At 40.5% G+C, this 20,767-nt stretch overlaps 1 protein-coding gene across 1 annotated transcript in view; it reads right to left on the bottom strand.

Moving 5' to 3' along the window:
• Positions 1–20,767, bottom strand: part of CUL5 (cullin 5) — a 96,147-nt gene that overhangs the window by 20,422 nt on the left and 54,958 nt on the right. Inside the window, exons 8-11 of the mRNA XM_053900536.1 lie at positions 6,736–6,829; positions 5,272–5,402; positions 4,915–5,022; positions 1,316–1,380 (exon numbers count right to left, since the gene is read on the bottom strand). Of these exons, the coding sequence (XP_053756511.1) occupies positions 1,316–1,380; positions 4,915–5,022; positions 5,272–5,402; positions 6,736–6,829 (398 nt within the window). The remainder of the gene's footprint in view (positions 1–1,315; positions 1,381–4,914; positions 5,023–5,271; positions 5,403–6,735; positions 6,830–20,767) is intronic.

Genomic DNA, 20,767 nt, shown 5'->3' on the forward strand with positions numbered 1-20,767 from the left:
TAAAGGAAAATATAAGAAGGCTAGGGGCGCCTGGGTGGTTCAGTCAGTTAAGCATCTGAACAACTCAAGTCATGATCTCACAGTTCATGAGATCAAGCCCCACACCAGGCTGACAGCTCTGTGCTGACAGCTCAGAGCCTGGAGCCTGCGTGGATCCTCTGTCTCCCTCTCTCTCTGCCCCTCCCCTGTGCTCATGCTCTCTCACTTTCTCAAAAATAAACATTAAAAAAAATTTTAATATAAGAAGGTGAAATGATACACGAAAATGTGCTCCACAACAATAGTCACAAGGAAATGGAGCCGAAACCATAATGAGACAGTCACTACAAACTCTACAACGACTGAAATTAAAATGACAACTCTAACTGGCTGGTAAGAACGTGGATCGGCTAGCACGCCCTGACTTCACTGGTGGGAGTGTGGGAAACGAGCCACTGTGATATGCCGGTACACACCTGAATCTCAACACCACTACGCTGCACTCAAAGAAGCTTTACAAAAAGAAGTGCCTATTGTATGATTCCATTTATATCAAGTCCCAGATGAGGCAAAACTAATCTCGGCCGAAATCATCAGAATGGCTGTCTCTGGAAGAGGACGGGGTAGGACTGACAGGGAAACGGGTCTGAGGAGATTCTTGAGGATGATGAACATCCGGTCCATCGTACCAGGGGTGCAGGCATTTGTCAGGTCTCACAGAACCGGACACTTGGGATTTCTGTATCTGTCCGCATGTAAATTTTACCTGAACACATATACCGACACCATATTCAATTCATGACCGTCTGCTGAAGTGTTCAGGGAGCGAAAGTTACTTGTGCCTGAAATTTCTTTTGAAATCCATTTAAAAAGCTGACTGATGATGTATACAGAGATATATATTTGACAAAGCAACAGGTGACAGAAATTTGAAAATTTTTGTTAAAAAACGCGGGGGGCAGGGATGAATGAGGAAGACCTTTATATATCCATATGAAGAGATTCTGAAAATGTAGTGTTTATGTGTTTTATATATTTCACAATGTATAAAGAAAACAGGACAGATGCCCTCTTAAATTTTGTCAAGTCAGCAGAACATTTTTCCACTTAAAAAAAAAAAATAAGATCAACGTTTGAGATAATTTAATATGAAATTAAAATTCAAGACAGTTTTTTCCCTCAAAAATGTGAGACAATTGTTAATATTCAACGGCAACAAAAATCATTAAAGTAAAAACAAAACAACAAAAATCAAACCTAACAGTTTGCATATTCAATAATGTATAAGACACTCCAAAAAATGAAAGAATTTTAAACATGATTTTTAAAGACTTACCCTTTCTGCTTCAAAGGTAATTCAAGTTTAAATATGGTAGCATCATTAACAACTGCTTTATATGCCTGTAAAGAATTTAAAATGTAATGAGCATTATTTTTTGTTTTGAAAATACAGCTAGATATTCTATTTATTTATTTTAAATGTTTGAGAGAGACAGAGAGAGAGAGAGAGTGTAAGCAGGGGAGGGGCAGAGAGAGGGGGAGACACAGAATCCGAAGCAGGCTCCAGGCTTCAAGCTGTCAGCACAGAGCCCAATGTGGGGCTCGAACTCATGAATGGTGAGATCATGACCTGAGCTGAAGTTGGATGCTTAATGGACTGAGCCACCCAGGCGCCCCCTACCCTTGTGTTTTTTAATGTACAGCTAGATATTTTAATGGTGTACCTGGCCTGACAGAATTTTTCAGGTCAATGACTTCATGCCCCTCCTGATGCTATGATTGTCGTTATTCTCAAGCGGGGTCTTAGTGCTGCCTGACCGCCACACCACCTTCTCTTGTCAACACACTCTCCCAGAACACATCTCGTACCATCAACTTTCTCTTCAGCCTCCAATATTTCCTCTCCCAGGGAGACTTCCCGCTGATGATGTGGCTTCCTATTTTCCTAATAAAACTGAAGTGATCAGAATTCCCTCCCATTTCTTCTCTATCTTCACTTTTTCCCCCCACCCACCATTTCTGCAGCCTCGCCATACAAACGTATCGTTATTTAAATCTTGAAAATTCTCTCTTGCCTTTGTTCACCTTCAGCCACAGCCTCATTTACCTCTCTCTCTTTAAGCTCGACTAATGGATGAAGTGCGCAGCCCATGGTCTCCAATTTCTCTACGGCCGTTCCTCCTGGGAAAACCTTCCAGGACCAGGCTTTCGCGCCACAGCTCCGCTAACTGTTCTCACTAAGTCACTGACCACCTCCATGTTGCTGAAGACAATGGCCGATGCCCATCCCATCTGACCTCTCAGCAGCATTTTAAAACAGCAGATCACAGCCTCTTCCTCAAAGTGCTCCTCCCACTTGTCTCCTCCCACAGTGCACTCTCCTGGTCATTCCACTCATCCCCCTCTCACCTCAGGAAAGTTGCTTCTTCATCCTTCTCATAACCAAACTGACTATCCCAGGCTGGTCCCTGAATCTCTTTGCTATCATCACTCATCACACTGGTGATCACAGCTAGCGTCCGTGCTTTAAATACCATCCAGACGCTAAAGTTCCCCATTTACGATTCCAGGTCTATTCTCTCCCTTACATGGCCGCCGTGACGCTGCCACATGGACAGTGAACAAATCTTTCAAAGTTAACTTGTCCAAAACTGATCTCCTAATCTCCCTACAACCGTCCCCCACAAACTGCCTCTCCCATCACCTTCCCCATCTCAGCAAGCACATGCTGCTAATCGATCGGAACAAAAATCTGACTGTCATCTTTGGTCTCTAGTACATTCTACATCTGATTCATTAGCAAATCTTGGGTAGTTTGCTGTCGTCATCAGTATCCAACCAACCATGACTACCTCTACCCGCTACCGTTCCGAGCCGAGCCTCCATCCTTACTTCACAGAATTGCCCAAGTAGGTTCCTAACTGCTCTTGTTTCTTCCCTTGCTCCTCTTAGTCTGTTCTTTTTGCAGCAACCAAGGGATCCTTTTTTATAAAATTTTTTTTAAATGTTTATTTATTTATTTTTGAGAGACAGAGGCGGGGGGGCAGAGACAGAGGGAGAGAGAATCCCAAGCAGGCTCTATGCCATCGGCGCAGAGCCCAATGTGGCGCTCAAACCCGCAAACGGTGAGATAATGACCTGAGCCCACAGGTCATGACCAAGAGTCAGACACTTAACCAACTGAGCCAACCTGGTGCCCCAACCAAGGGATCCTTTAAAATGTAAGTCATATGGGCCGCCTGGGTGGCCCAGTTGGTTGAGCATCCGACTTCGGCTCAGGTCGTGACCTCACTGCTTGTGAGTTCGAGCCCCGCACTGGGCGCTGTGCCGACAGCTCAGAGCCTGGAGCCTGCCTCAGATTCTTCCCCCATCTCTCTGCCCCTCTCCTGCTCTCTCTCTCTCTCGCTCTCAAATATAGAATTAAAAAAATTAAAAGTAAGTCATATTCATTCTGTTCAGAACCTTTCAGGGACTTTCTGTCCAATTCAGGGTAAAAACCAAACTCCTTACCATGGCTCATAGCCTGACGTGATCTGGCCTCCATTATCTCTTTGACTTCATTTCCTACTCTTCTCCCCTCACTTGATCCACTCAGGCCACAATGACCTTTTTCTCCCCTGTTCCTGGAATAGGACAGGGATATTCCTGCCTACAGCATTTGTATCCGCTGTCCCCTTTGGCTGAACACACTTCCCTCATATACCACATGACTTCATGTCTTAATCACCTTCAATCTTGATTCTAATGTCCCCTCAATGAAGACTTTGCCAGCCGCTCAATTTAACATTTCAAACCAACTCACTACTTCCATCCTCCCTTAACATCTTTCCTCCTCTCTCTCTCTCTCTTCCTATCCACTTACAAACAGAAAGAGGGGAAGAAAACAAAACAAAAAACCCTCAACCCTACTGGAGAAAGTTGATTGTCTTTTTAGAGACACAAGAACAACAGCAAAAAAATCTAACTTGGGAAATAATGAAAGGTAGTTCAAAACAAAAACACTGATGGTAATTTCTATAGTGATAGGTTTACGACACTTTAAAAGATACAACTCTAAGGATAATTCTATGTTTTGTTATTATCCCATGCTAGCAAGGACAGAAGAAAGGGTAAGGGAAGCAGGGTAAGTGACATAATACCCAGGAGTCCTGTGAGAAGGGCAGAGGGTGGAGGAATCAACTCTGCTTGGGACAGGATGTCGGGGGAGGCAGGCTATCAAGGAAGTTCCAGGAGGAATGTACTTTGAGGTGGGTCTTGAAGGGTGAAGAAGGGAAGAATAGGAATTCAATAATCAGTAAGAGTAAAAAACGGGAAAATATTCTTGGAAAAATGAAGGAGCAACTTTCCACTAAATTCTAGTCCATAAGCATACCCAACGCTTACAAAAACATGTACCAAGCCAAATATAATAAAAATGGTTGCCCTCCACTGATTTAAAAAAAAAAAAAAAAAAAAAAAGAGTTGCTAGGTTTTCAGTTTGTAACTTAGTAGCATAATGGTGCAAGTTTCTTTTTAAAAATAAATTATGGGTCGTTCATTGGTTAAGTGTCTGGCTCTGTATTTCAGCTCAGGTCATGATCTCACGGTTGTGAGATTGAGCCCCGCGTTGGGCTCCACGCTGGGCATGGAGACTGCTTAAGGTTCTCTCTCTCCCTCTGCCCCTCCCCTGTGCGTGTGGTCTGTCTCTTTCAAAAAATTGTTTTTAATTTAAAAATATGACATCTTAAGGACTGAGAACAAACTAAGGGTAGCTGGGGGAGGTGGGGGAGAGGGGAAAGTGGGTGACGGGCAGGGAGGAGGGCACTTGTTGGGATGAACACTGGGTGTGGTATGGAAACCAATCTGACAATAAATTGTATTTAAAAGAAAATAAAAAATAAAAAAAATAAAAATAAAAATATTATGACAGTAGTATTGATACACAGGAACACATACCTTATCTCTTGCAGTAAGAAATCGTGGATCATCTTGAAAAGCTTCTTTGACGAGTTTACTAAATCTATTAAATAATGTAAGTAACTGCTCAACGTATTTCTCAGAGTCCTAAAAATAAAATGTTTCATACTCAAATGAGATTTTAAAAAGAAAACAATACAAAAAAATAATATAAATGTAATTTTAATAAATCATTACAGAGATAAAATTTGGGACTTCTCTGAAAAAAATTTTTTCTCGATATTAAAAGATGTTCCAATATTACTGTTTTGCCATCAATCACTATTTTAAATACCCGATCTTCCGTTTACCAAACAACCTTGACACACATTCATCCTCGCCACTGAGGAAACTTACAGTAGTAATGGTTTCAGCAGCTGCTACCATATCTGCCAGGCCAGCGCTAATGATATGTTCCTCCAAGTCTTTCAGCATTGGCTCTATCCCATTGGGAACCTTGTCCATCAATGAAAACATTAAATGTAGTTCTGAAAGGACAGAACACACTCATGAAATCACCTCATCCATCAAAATAAAGTTTCTCATTGGTCTAGAATACCTATGATAGGAAAAGTATGGAGAAATAGTAGCTGGAAATTGAGAACCTTAATAGTACTCTGTAGGTACAATTAGTTTAGGAGTTGTTATAATAAGTACTATAACTTCTTGATCTACATTCTGACAAAAATTGTTTTTAAAGGAAACTCAAATTAAAAGTGACCACACAGCACAAAACCTAACTCCTCTTAAAAGGTGAATCATTTGACCTTCAATTCCACAGAACAGTTTTTATTCTAAGAAGCACAAAAATTTATGTAATAGCCTGTTTCATAAAGTAGACTCAATATTAAATTCATAGCACCTTATCATTAAGTGGCAAAAAAACTCACATCATCACAGTAATGATTATAAAAGAAAAAAGTGTATTAGGGATAACATGAAACTGCACTCATCGATAGGGAATTTTTCAGTTTATGAAAGCACTGTTTCATGTTATACTGTTTAACTGACTTCGCAAAAATCTTGCTGCACAAAACTGTTTGCGACTAAATAATCCTTTTGAAGGGAGTCCAACAGGGATCAGATAAGATAGAACTCTACTTAGCTTGGCATACAAAGATTCACATATTTCATTTATGCCAATGAGCTTTCTACTACAAAACTATTAACAAGTGTATGAACCTCGGTGAGCTGAAATACATACTTTAAATGCAGCTGGAGATTTTTATACACACTGAAATGCGGAGAGCAATACATCAAAGTGTTAAAAGTTGTTATCTCCACGTAGTAGAAATATAGGTAATTTTTTTACCATATTCCTTTTGGTTGTAATGTACTTGCAACCTCCCCAAATATACCTTTATTAAGAAAACATGTAAATAATAAAAAAAAAGTACTTGCAGAAATCTTAAATTGTAACATATTTTAGGGGAGAGGGATGAAGAGCATTACCATGGAGTGTTATTTTACTTTCTAAAAATATTTGTCACCAAGTCCCACACAGAAGTCAAATACCTAGTTCTTTCCTATCCCTATGTTTACCATTTAAATTAGCCTTTAAAAGCAGGAGTCCTACCGTTTGAGGACACACTGAAATCCAACCCCCTCCCCTGCACATTGATACCGAAGGGGAGAATGTTTAAAATGCAAATTTGCAACCTTCTATATGTTAAACATCTTACCATTTTCTTTAAGCACAGTTTACCGGAACAAATATACCTCTATATAAAAGAATAATCTAATAGCAAACTTATTAAAAGTGAGTCGATTCAAAGATACCTCTTAAAAGCTTATGAGAACTTTATGTGATGTTTTACCTACTTTCAGTTTCATTTCGCTTGATCATGCCTTGGCACTCGGCTAAGATAGTCTCTTTAAAAGATGTCACCAGGGCATTTACACAGCATTCCATGAGCTGAAATATAGCAAAAACTGGTCAAGGCTATTATAAGCACAAATCTACTCCACTCTGCTTTTTAAGCCCCATAAGATCATACTGTTCAACAACAACAGCAAAAAACTGAGTATACTGAAAGCAGATTTTACTTACCTTTACTACAGGAACGCTAAAGGTGGATACTCTATACTAGTTTACCAAAGTATATTTATTTACACCTAAGAAAAAGGCTATAGAACTTATGTTCTCTTTAGAAATTTGAATAAAGCCCCCCAAGGAGGGAAGGAAAAAAACTGGAAAATATACAAAACAAAATGAAAACAAAATTAAATAAACTGATGAATTCTTCTTGTCTGGAGAGAACATGCGTTAAAATTAGATTTTAAAATTCTGAAAGTATGAATACATCCATTCAACTAACCACCACGAGATGCCTACTGTGTGCAGGCATCAAAGAAGTGGTTCAGACAAAGATTAAGGTATAACCCCTGCTATGGAAGAGGTCACTGTCTACTTAAGGGCGAGGAAGAAAGCAAACATAAACTAAGAACAATTCAGTTAACTGGCAACACACACACACACACACACACACACACACACACACACACCCAACAAACAAAAACAGACAGAGGAACTATGTACTTCTTTCTGGGGTAGTTAAAATGGTCTTGTGTACAAGATGAAATCTAAACTGAATCTTGAAAAATAACTACAAGTCCAAAATGGATTGAGTATTCTAGGAATAAGAAGCTGGATACGGTAAGGAATAAACAGTGGAAGAGAAAACTAGAAAGGTAGCTGGAGGCAGATTATGAAGGAAAATCTACAGTTTGGGATTTTATTCTATAGGCGGGGCAGGGAACAAAGAATCAAAGGTTTTAAACAGAGGATAAATGCAATGAACTTCTACTCCCCCAAGAGTAGACTGGTCAAGGAGGCTGTTGTAATATTCCAAGGAGCATGGCCAGGGGCCAGTGTTCCAGGCGGTCTTCAACATAAGCCACCCCACCCCCACCACTGCTCCTTCGTGTCACAGAATTACTTCTTATTCGTGCAGGCCTCAATTAAAATGAATAGGTCGTGTAAAGCAAGGTACCCTACGGATGACTGGTACAAATCTTCTCAAATGAAGATCATGCATCCGTACTGAGGAAGGGAATTATGCGTGTCTTAAAAGCTCTTTGTTAAAAATTCTCCTTGGAATTGACATAGTGTTCATAATTACTGATGCTGAATTTAGGCAATAGGGATTCACTATACTACTTTTTAAATCTTAAAAAAGTTTGAATAGAAAGTTTTTTTCAGGTCCCTTTTTGAGAATTACGCTAACAACTTTAAAATCCATGTGTGCCAATTTCCTAAGAAAACAATACACACAAAGGTGGTGGGGAAATTTCTGCCTTGCCCAGGCGGGGAAGCTCTGCCCCAACTCCTGAGTAGTCTCACTTGACACCAGCTCTGTGATGCGCACAGCTGACCAGGGCCGCCCTCTGCAGCAAGGCGATTGTGAGGAGGTAAGTCTAACTACATATAACGGAGAAGAGAAAAAGTGCCATTGAAATAAGCTCCAAGCCTCTGTCACTTCATCTCCATTTTCATTTTGCTTTTTATAAAAGTTTATTTATTTTGAGAGACAGAGAGTGAGCACATGTGAGCGGAGGAGGGGCAGAGAGAGAGAGAGAGAGAGAGAGAGAATCCCAAGCAGGCTCTGCGTTGACAAACATGATGCAGGGCTTGATCTCACAAACTGTGACATCATAGCCTGAGTTGAAGTCAAGAATTGGACACTTAAACGACCGAGCCACCCAGGCTCCCCTCTCCATCTTCTATTTCACTGAAAATTTATACTTGAATATAAGTGAAGTTAGTCCAACTGCTGCAAATTCCTAAAGTCCAGCCTGTGTTTCAAATCGTTGTGAAAGAAATTTCTTTTTTTTCTGAAGTTTATTTACTTATTTGTGCAGGAGGGGCAGAGAGAGAGGGAGAGAGAGAGAATTCTAAGCAAGCTCCGCATTGGGCCAGGAATCTGATGCGGGGCTCGAACTCACAAACCATGAGATCATGACCTGAGTCGAAATCAAGAGATGGATGCTTAACCAACTGAGCCGCCCAGGTGCCCCTTGTTGCGAAAGGTTTCGATGACTGTAACCAGCTTTTTTTTTTTTTTTAATAACACAGAACAACAACAAAAAAAGCAGAGTGTGTCGTACATAATAACAGCGAGTATTATTTCATAGAACTTTGGTTTCAGATATGTGCAAGTAAGCACAGTATATACTAAGCCACAATACATAATGTATTTCTTATTGTGGGTTATAATGAGAATTAAAAGGAGAGGACAAGATGATTGAAGAAAACTGAACAGGATCTGGTAACTGCTTAGATGAAAGATAGTTATGAAAATAAAAGTCTGCTGAAGCAGTTTCTAGTTTGAGAGGTTTAACTATATATATAGCAAGGGGTATCTTTCCAAGAGCACCTACTCTGTGTCAAGCATTGCGCTAAATGCTTTACATACACTACCTTATTTAACCCACATGACAACCTTATCAAACAGATATTTAACACATAAGGAAACAAGCTTACGGAGGCTGAGTAACCTGCAAATGTTGTACAGTTAGTTCATGAGGTCTTGTAATATGAGGCTGTATGTGACTCCACTATCTAGAACTTCTGTTACATTAACAGAGCAAGTATATACTTAATAATGGCTACATGCTGAGAACTAAGTGCTTTAAGGAAGAGAGAAGTATAGAACATGGTTTGTATCTTCAATAATCTTATAACCCATCTGGGGACATGTATGTGTATATCTAAAAATTTGTGTATAATTCATATATATAATAGAGGTACATTAAAAGAAGTTCAACTCATTAATAAACCAAAGATGTAGAAATAAAGGCATCACTGTTACACTATAAACTTCACAAGGACAAAGACTATGTTTTGTCCACAGATATGTATTGGTGGCTTCACACACAGCTGGTGCCTGGTAAGTAACACAACAAAGTAGCCTATAATTTGCTACTAACTCTAGTGGTGGGAAAAAATAGGTACAGTGGGATTTCAAGTAAGAGGAAGCTGATGAAGGCTAGAGAATGTGTGGGGACTTTATCACAAGATGGACCATAGGATTCTGGAGGATTTAAACAGGCAGAGAAAAAGTATAAAGTAAAACATTAAGAAAACAGGTAAAAAATGCTTGAAAATGAATCCAAGAAAAAAAATGAATAGAAAAAAATATAAGAATGAGGAAACATTCTTGGGGCACGTGGGTGGTTCAGTTGGTTAAGCGTCCAACTTAGGCTCAGGTCATGATCTCTAAGTCTGTGGGTTCGAGCCCCATGTGAAGCTCTGTGCTGACAGCTCAGAGCCTGGAGCTTGCCTCAGATTCGGTGCCTCCCCCTCTCTCTGCCCCTCCCGTGCTCATGCTCTGCCTCTCTCTGTCTCTCAATAATAAATAAATGTTAAAATTTTTTTTTTTTAAATAATGAAGAAATATTCTTTATTGGAGTAGCATGACTCTTGTTGGACAGTATTAAGTGAGAAAAATAGGTTAGGGCAAAATTATGAAGAGGCTTGAACATCAGATATAGGAAATAATGATACTATAGTTCCTGAGTAAAGAAGTAAAATAATAAAAGTGGTGAAAGTTTATAAAAAATTAGCCTGAACTCACAAAAGAATAAAAACGGTCCATAATAAGAATAAAGACGTCTAGCCTCATTAGTAATTTTTAATTTTTTTTCAGGGCGCCTGGGTGGCTCAGTCGGTTGAGTGCCCGACTTCGGCTCAGGTCATGATCTCACAGTTCGTGGGTGTGAGCCCCGTATCAGGATCTGTGCTGACAGCTCAGAGCCTGGAGCCTGCTGCGGATTCTGTGTCTCCCTCTCTCTCTGCCCCTAACCCATTCACATTCTGTCTCTGTGTCTCTCAAAAAAAAAAAAAAAATTAAAAAAAAATTTTTTTTTAATTTTTTTTAATGTTTACTTATTTTTGACAGAGAGAGAGAGAGAGAGAGAGAGCGAGCGAGCGAGCATGAGTGGGGGAGGGGCAGAGAGAGAGGGGGAAACACAGAATCTGAAGCAGGCTCCAGGCTCTGAGATGTCAGCACAGAGCCCGATGCAGGGCTTCAAACTCATGGACCGTAAGATCATGACCTGAGCCGAAGTCAGATGCTGGCTGACTGAGCCACCCATGCCCCCCATCATTAATAATTTTTAAATACACATAAACATTTTTTTCAAGTCTATAATACCAGGAAAACTGTCAAAATCCACAGATTGACAAAAGCGAGATAAGCAAAGATCAACAGGCACACTGTTGATGGGAGTAAGGATCACCACATTTCCAAAGATCAGTTTGGTATCATGTAGCGATTTGTAAAAGTGCATACCCTTTGCTTCAGCAATTTCATTTCTAGTAAATTCCATTCCAAGAGAACACCACATGTGTGTGCATAAAAGTGTTAAAATGACAAAGGCATATAAGGATGTCCCAGGAAGTACTATTCATAAGAAATAAACTATAGTAATGACAATAATGAAAATGCCCATCATTAGAGAATTGGTTAGGTATACTGACTAGGTATGTATCATTAAGTACATACAGGCATGAAAAAGAATGTTATAATGAACTTCTGTATCATACAGAGTAAAATATATGGGACATCATAAATTTCTTTAACATGATAAAAGAAAGGAATGAAAGAAAGGGAAGGGAAAAGAAAAAAGGAAAGAAAACAAAAAAGGCAATGACCAAGTAAATATAACAAAATGATGATCACAGTTGAAGCTAGGGGCTGGGTACGGGGGTGGGGTTCATTACTCTTTTCTCCACTTTTGTAAATATTTAAAAACTTTCATAACAAGGATTTTTTTTTAAATAAAAGAGATTAATTATGGTATAAATCCCTATGTGATGAAAAATCCTTCAGAACACTATTTTACATAGGCAAAAAGAAGAAAGGGAGATTGCTTGACAGTTTTCCCCTTATTGTAAAAGAGTCTTAACAAGAGCATCAGTTCCTTGAGGACACAGATCATGTTCTTCCTCTTTTGTATTTCTTTCCCATCCTTTACCAAAATACTACATACAGAATCAACCCTACATATATTACTTGTTATTTAAAAAATCTGCCTTGAAAGGAAAGGAGAGCGGGAAGCTATCCCTCTCACCTTGTACCCCCCTTTCCGTCTCCTTTTGCCAGCTTCAGTGAGGAACACAACTTTTTGCCAGGTGCCATCACCTTGCGTATTTTGCCTGAGATGAACACAAGCTCTAAATCCATACAGATCTCTTCCCAGAGGTCTGCAAGGTGTGACACTTTCACTATGAATGTGCTCCATGTTCTACCTTCCTCTACAGCAAAACTCTGCAAAGATGGCACCTGCCACGCAACACAGCAGCCACTCAGGACCTGCTGAATGACGATGGAGGGCGGGACAGGTCAGCCAAGTGGCGTGGAGAGTCTTCCTTTAGTGGTATTCAATTTGCACCTTTAATTCTACTTCACTGAAATTTAGTACAAAGCAACAAGAATGGCTCTTTCGTTCATTACGTAAATCTGCACAAGTAATAGTTTGCTTCAGCCCAACTATAAAGTAGGGGATGAACTAAAAATTATCCTAGGTTTCTCCACTTTAAGATTTTACTTTATCATTATAAGGTCTTTAACCATACAAGGGAACATATTCAAGAATTCATTCATTCTATGCGTGGAAGGTTATTCTCAAAATTAATTTCCCTTGGCCTTTCTAGCTTGGTTAAGATTTCTTTATTTTACCATTATAACTAGTACTTGCTTCATTTATCAACTATTTACATGACTACACAGAGCGACGAAGAGTCAGACTTACCTTCACTTTTTTGCCATCGCCCTTAATACACTAAAATCGTGAAAGGTAACAGCTACTTTAATGTTATTCATTTATGACTTGTGGCCTGGTTGCTAATTTTTTAAATCAGTGTTTTGTATGGACAGTAAAATAGTTCCTGTCTTCGAATCAGCAACTTTCTCCAAATCTGAGCCCCGGCAGTAAAAACTACCTGCCAGGCACAGTGTTTTATTAAACTTTGACCACACAAGTGGGTATTATCCCATTTTACAGTTAAGCAAACACAGATTACAAAGGTTGAATGACTTGCCAAAGAGCACACAGCTGGTAAAATGACAACAATGGAAACGAAATCCTCACGTGGTGGCCACACATACACCCCTGACCGCTGTTAACACCACCCCCCACCATCTTTGCCTCGAAGACTTGCCACCACCAGTCCCCTCTCTACTCCATTACACTGCTGTACAAACCATCCACTTTATTTTAGTGTCCATCTGAAGACAGGAAGCAGATGGCTGCTATTACCCACAACTGGCATAAGACCTAACATATTTTAAGTGCATAATAAGTACTAACTGAGTGCCCTCATGGAATGCCAAGGTATGTCAGACAATCACCCAAAATATTAATAGCCAGAGAAAAAATGTTAAATTTATCCTAGTTTAAACTTTTTCTCATTCCTTTCTACCATGTCTCATTTCTTTTTCTTAAACGTTTATTTATTTTGAGAGAGAAAGAGAGAGTGCGAGCGCACATGCAAGGAAGGGAGGGGCAGCGCGAGAGGGAGAGAGAGAATTCCAAGCAGGCTCCAGGCTCCGTGTTGTCAGCATGGAGCCCGACTCAGGGCTCGATCCCACAAACAATGAGATCGTGACCTGAGCCAAGATCAAGAGTCGGACACTTAACTGAGGCACCAGGTGCCCCTCACGCTTCACTCTTTGCTGTCAAGTGCATCTCTCCAGCGGTGCAGCTCTGAAGGCTCTCTCCTGGTTTTACAAACGGGCTGCGGCTCATGTGTCCCAGGGCCACCGGAGGGAGAGAGAGCTGGTGAGAGCTGCGCGCATCACGGGAGTGAGAGGGACTGGGCGGCGCTCCTCTAAGCACAACTAGCACGGCCCTCAGCTGCCAGCACCCCCGGGACGGATGACATCCCAGGTGTCCCCTGAACTGCAAGCAGCGGAAGCTGCTCTAAGGGCTGTTCTCTGGCGAAGGCAGTCTCCTCCATGACACACACACGCTGCCACTGAGCCACGCTCGCACCCGTGTGCAACGACACACACACAAAGCATGTGATGCAAGCTGGTGACCGCAACTCAAGCTGGATGAATTAAAACCTAGGAGCCAGCCTCTTATCTTCTTTCAGTCACAATCTGGAAGGCCAGGCTGGCAGCTCTCAGGGTCCCCGCTTCAACAGCACAACAACAACAACAACAACAAAGACTGCCAGCTGTAGAAGATAACAGAGCAGACCAGGAGAACAATATGTATCTAGAAAGTTCTCACAAAGTTCCAAGTCTGTAAATCCAGATATCCTTCATTTTAGTTTTCTCCTTGTACTTTCCACACTGGATTTGACATGAACTGACACATTTGCCTTTTTTGTTTGAGATGGGTTCTTGCTCCTTGCAACCAAGAGAGTTGACTACATGTGTGCTATATGCAATACGTACATTCAAAATTATATATCAAACTTTGTGTCTCTTCTTTATACACCTCCAAAGCGCTTAGCATTATCCTTAGGAACTCAGGATCTAGAAATGGACTTTATAAGAAGCCTAGCTTCACCATTTCCTAGCTATCAGAGGCTAACCTCTACTGTCTCGGAGTTTCATTTTCTTCACTTATACAAGAGTAACAGCACCTACCTGCTAGTTCTACGTCCAAAATACATCCTGAATCCCTCCACTTATATATCCAGCTCCACTGCCATCGATACCTCTCCCCCTGATATAATTTGTGATCCAAATACCCCACTGCAAACCAAATGCCCTTTCGTAATATAAAAATTAGAGGACATCAGTTCTCTGCTTCAACCCCCAGAATGGCCTCCCACCGCATTAAGCTCCTGCCCCTCTCTCCTCCATCTGGGTCACTCACCGCCTCTCACCTGCCACACTAACCTTCTTCCTCTGTTCCTCACACAGGCTAAGTCTGTTCCTGCTTCGGAGCCTTCGCACTGGCTCTTCCCTCCACCTAGAAAGCTTTGTCCCAGATCTTCACAAAGTCTTAGGTCTTAGTTCCAATGTGACTCCCTGAAAAAGACCTTCCTTGACCACATTCCATAAAGCAAAAGCGACAGCAGAAGCATTACTGGCGCTAATTCACTTTCTACAGCATTAGTCTAGTTAGAAAGACGCACTTATCCTGGGACACTGCAAGGTCTTGACACATCCTTTACTGGGAATATATATAAACAGCAGCTCAGACAAGCACAAAGATTTGAGAGACAAACAACAGCTGAGACAGGGCTGAACAACAGGAAGAAGTAAAACTACCACTATTTACAGATGACAGGACATTAATATAGAAAACCAAGAACACAACACCAAAGAACTGTCAGAACTAATAAACGAATTCAGTGAAGTTTCAGAATATAAAGTTAATATGCGAAAATCTATTATGTTTCTTTACACTAATAACGAACTATCACAAAGAGAAATCAAGAAAACAAGCTCATTTACAACTGCACCAAAAAGAATACCCAGAAATAAATTTAACCAAGGAGGTAAAAGAACTATACACTCAAAACTGAAAGACACTGATGAAACAAAATGAAAAACACACAAAGAAATGGGAAGATATTCAGTGCTCATAGGTTGGAAGAATAGTGTTAAGATGTCATGAGACTACAAGTAATATACAGAATCAATGCAAGCCCAATCAAAAGTCCAGTGGTATTTTTCACAGAAAAAGAACAAACAATCTTATAATTTGTAGGGAACCACAGAAGACCCAGAATAGTCAAAGCAACCTTGAGAAAGAAGAACAAAGCTGGAGGCATCACCCCCTGACTTCAAACTATATGACAAAGCTCTACAGTAATCAAAATCGTGCGGTATTAGCACAAAAAACAGACACGCAGATCAACGGAACAGAAAAGAGCGCCCAGAAATAAGCCCACACTTATGCGGTCAATTAATTTACAACAAAGGAGTCAAGAATCTACAATGGGGAAAGGACAGAAATACACACGAGGAAAGGACAACCAAGTACCAACAAATGGTGCTGAGAAAACTGGATAGCCACACACAAATGAAGGAAACTGCACCACTCTCTTGCACCACACACAAAAATGAGCTCAAAATGGATTCAAGACTCAAACGTAAGACCACAAACCAGAAAGCTCCGAGAAGAAAGCATGGGTGATAAGCTCCTTAACACGGCTCTTGGCGATGACTGTTCTGAATAGGACACCCAAAGCAACAAAAGCAAAAATAAACACGCAGGACTACGCCAAACTAAAAAACTGCCGCACGGCAAAGGAAACCCTGAACGCAATGAAAAGACAACCTACCAATGGGAGAAAGTCACTGCACATCACCTATCTGACGAGGAGCTAGTATCCAAAACGCACAAAGAACTCCTACGACGCAACAGCAAATAGTAAACAATTAGAGTGAAAAATGGGCAGATCTTCCCATGCGTCCGATGACGACATAAGATGGCCAACAGGTCATTCAAAAGATGCTCATCGTCACGAAAATGTAAATCGGAACCGCAATGGGCCATCACCTCGCACCTGTCAGAACGGCCAGCATCAAGAAGACAAGAAATAACAAGAGCTGGCGAGGCTGTGGTGAAAAGGGAGCCCGTGTGCACTGTGGGTGGGAAGTGAACTGTGCAGCCACTATGGAAAACGCTATGGAGGTTGCTCGAAAAATTAAGAACAGAACTACCATATGATCCAGCAATTCCACTTCTGGGTGTTTACCCAAAGAAAATGAAAACACAAACTCGAGAAGATATATGCACCTCCTATTCAATGCACCATTTACAATAGCCATGATATGGAAATAGCCTGAGTATCCATCAATGGATGAATAAGATAAAGAAACTGGTGTGTGTGTACGTGCATATAGGTATATGCGTGCGCACACACATGCACGCACACACACATAGATATACACAATGGAATATTATTCAGCCAATAAAAAGAATAAGGTCTTGTCATTTGTAATAACTTGGATGGACATTGAGAGCATTATGCTGAGTGAAATAAGGCAGAGAACGATAAACACCATGTGAATTCTCTCATATGTAGGATCTTTAAAAACAAACAAAAACGTGGGGCTTGAACTCACAACCCCAAGATCAAGACCTGAGCTGAGGTTGAGTCAGATGCTTAAGGAACTAATGCTTAACCTCATACATTGAATCTTAGAAAAGAGAAAGAGAAAAAAACCCCAAACTCATAGATACAGAGAACAGACTGATGGCTGCAAGAGGCAGTGGATTAAGGGTAGGAAAAGTGTATTTTGTTTTTAGTTTAAAATAAATTGAATAAAACTTCTTTAGAAGTCATTTTTACTTACTGGTTTACTTGTCTTTATACATCCTTCTCTATCTGAATGTTAACTCTGTAGGAAGCAGGACTTCGCTTCGTCCATGAGGTACTCCCTCTCCTCCCTCATCAGTAACAGAGACTAACTACATATTTACTGAATAACTGAGTGCTCAGTAAACACACATTCAAATGGTCCAATGAAAAAAAACAAAACAAAATCTAGAGGATTGTAATCTGTGGCTACAGGATCCCATTCCTCAATAAACCCAGGGCATATTCACCAACAAACAAAGGAACAAGTCCTTAGATTGTAGAATGTCTACCCTTATCCCACGGCCCATCACATTGGAAGAAAAGCAGTCCAGTGGAAAAAGCTCTAGTTCGGAGCCAGGCAACAAAAGCTGTAACTCATCATTACCTATCGGACACTGAAGACAATGATTTTTCACTGCTTTTCACCAAGTGCTTCGTAAGTAGGGTTCTATCATGTATACACACTGCCTTCCCCAAAATTCTAACTTAAAACACCCTGGAGTCTTCTAAGTATACAATCTTTTAAAAACTGCAGAGGGCTCTCACAACTAGCTCCCCTCTGACTCTACTGTCAGATTATTCTAATAACTCAGGCTCAACATCTTTTAGTCATCCTACAGGTTATTAAAATGTCTTTTAGGGAATGCCTGTCTGGCTCAGTTGGTAAAACATGCAACTCTTGATCGCGGGGTCATGAGTTCAAGCCCCACACTGGGCATAGGGCTTACTTGAAAATAAACGAATAAAATAAAATTTCTTTCAATTATTCCTTCAAAGTGTCTCTTACATGCCTTCCTTTCCATTCATTTATCATCACGTACCTAGTTGAAAACCTTTTACTGCAGTGTCGACAACTAAAAGCAAGTTGCTTTTTGCAGCAAAAGTTGCAAGTTGCCTCTTTAAAGGTCATACACACCATGGCAGATGAATCTTCCCCAAGTGCAGCTTTGATCCCCTAGTCACCAACTTTCATGGCTCTCCAATACCAGAGCACTGGCTCCCAAAGCTTTCAGACCAAACAGCCCTTTAGACAGCAAATCCTGACGTGAAATTTACCTATATTGTTTCAAAAACATTGATACAACTCTCTAATCATAATATACAGCAGACATCAAAGGAAAGTTCTTTATAATAAGTCAGTATGTATTTCAACCTGTAAATTCTTGGGCACAACCGAATGAGAAGATACAACAGAGCAGTCAGATACTTTCATCTCTATGTGGCATTGCTGGGAATGCGACAACTAGAAATGCAGTCGCACACAGCTACGCTGGTGACTCAGACACCATGAGCAGTACCACTACAAGCGACGGAAGTTTCTGACAGTAAAAAAATTTTTAAATGCCAAACAGCAATAAAAATATTATCTTTCCCCAACTTATACAATATTATCATCCCTGGAAAATAAAGTGTATTATTAATATCATGCAAAAATATTTTGGTTTATAGGTAAAATAAAATTCAGTTTTAGACCCAAGCATAAACAAGATGCTCCCTTACATGAGTGGCCAGTGGGACACTAACCGTTACTTTTGGGATGTGATCTAATCTTTATGTGGGACCACCTGAGCACTGGGACATGTAGCATTCCTGACCCCATTCACTAAAAATCACTGTGACAACCAAAAAAACCCTCCACAAATTTGGATAATACTTCTTAGAGGTAGATGTTACCTCCATCGAAAACCTCTGGCCTAGAGATTTCAGCTCAAAATGAGTTATCCTAGTTCAAAAATATTAATCCAGAATTCAACTGTTCTCCACTTTTTTCCCACCTTTTGCATATGGGCATCTGTATGTTGTGATAACTAAATAACTCACAGCATTACTAACTTTCCACTGATTCGTCTCTGTCATAATCTGCTCTACTATCGACAAGCAATTTCCAGTAAAAGGTGAATTAGGATAAATCTACCAAAGGATCCTAAAGATACTATTCTTGTTATACAATAAACTTAACATTTAAACATTCTACACAGAAGAAACTGTGAGAGGAAGATCCTGGCAGTAACTTTATTGGCTACATAGATATGTCAAAATCCCTTTGGGGTACAAATGTTTATCCATTAAAAAAATGGAACTTTGTGTTCATTCCTAAAATGGAAGAATGGTGTAACGTTAGGAACTCTGTTAAATGTGGTTTACTGAATTAGTTCAATGAAGGATAATGCCATGTGATCAACTCCACTGATGCTTTCCAAATTAAAAAGGCATTCTTCATAATCTGCTTTTTTTTTTACATTTTATTTTGATTTTAGCATTACAAAAAAGTTGCAAAAAGAGCATAGAGCGCCTACACATTCCTTACCCGATTTCCCCTAACAGTCGTCCCACACATAACTACAGCACAACCATCACAACCACGAAAACAGCACACTACATCACCTAACCACAGACCTTACTCTAAACTCACCGTGTTCCCACTAAGGTCTCTTCCCTATTCCTGCATCTTATCTACACGCTCACCAGTGCCCCCTGGGCTGGGGCAGTTCCTCGGTCTCTTTTTTTTTTTATCTTGGCACTTAAAAAAAACATTTTTTTAAACATTTTTTTCATTTTTTGAGAGCATGAGCAGGGGAGGGGCAGAGAGAGAGGGAGACACAGAAGCCAAAGGCGGCTCCAGGCTCTGAGCTGCCAGCACAGACCCCAACGCAGAGCTTGAACTCACAGACTGTGAGATCATGACCTAAGCTGAAGTCAGACGCTCAACCGACTGAGCCACCCAGGCACCCTTGATCTTGGCACTTTTCAAGTTTTGATGAGAATACCACAGAATGAGGTACTCTTCCCAGTGCATCCTCTCAAGGTACATCATGTCAATATGTCCTATTACTGGTAATGTAAACCTTAATCACCTGACAAAGACAAGGTCTTCTGGGTTTCTCCATTGTAAAGTTACTATTTTTCCCTTAGTAACTGTCTGGGGGAATATACTTTGAAACTACTAAAGTAGTCCATTTCACCTCAAACTTTGGCCATTAACTTTAATACCTATTAGTGAAACTTTTCTACAATTACTACTGTGATATTTGTCTAATAGTGATTATCAATTTCCCTCCATATTTATAAGGTGGAAATCTCCTGTGAGAATGAGTTTGAGCGGTGCCTGGGTGGCTCAGTTGGTTGGACATCCGACTTCAGCTCAGGTCATGATCTCGCGGTTTGTGAGTTTGAGCCCCGCATAGGGTTTCTGTGCTGACAGCTGAGAATCTGGAGGTTGCTTCAGATTCTGTGTCTCCTCCTCTCTCTGCCCTCCCACACTCATGCTCTGTCTCTCTCTCTCAATAACAAATAAATGTTAAAAAAAATAAAATAAAATAAAAAAGAATGAGTTTGAGCATTTTCTTTCTTTCTTTTTTTTTTTTTTAGTATTTTTATTTATTTTTGAAGGAGAGAGAGAAAGACAGAGCATGAGTGAGGGAGGAGCAGAGAGAGAAGGAGACACAGAATTCGAAGCAGGCTCCAGGCTCTGAGCTGTCAGCACAAAGCCCGATGCAGGGTTCAAACCCACAAACCGTGAGATCATGACCTGAGCCGAAGCCGGATGGTCAACCGACTGAGCCACCCAGGCACCCCTAG

This window comes from Panthera pardus, unplaced genomic scaffold (assembly GCF_024362965.1).
Source record: "Panthera pardus isolate Hobbes unplaced genomic scaffold, ASM2436296v1 HiC_scaffold_12, whole genome shotgun sequence".
NCBI classification, from domain to species: Eukaryota; Metazoa; Chordata; class Mammalia; order Carnivora; family Felidae; genus Panthera; species Panthera pardus.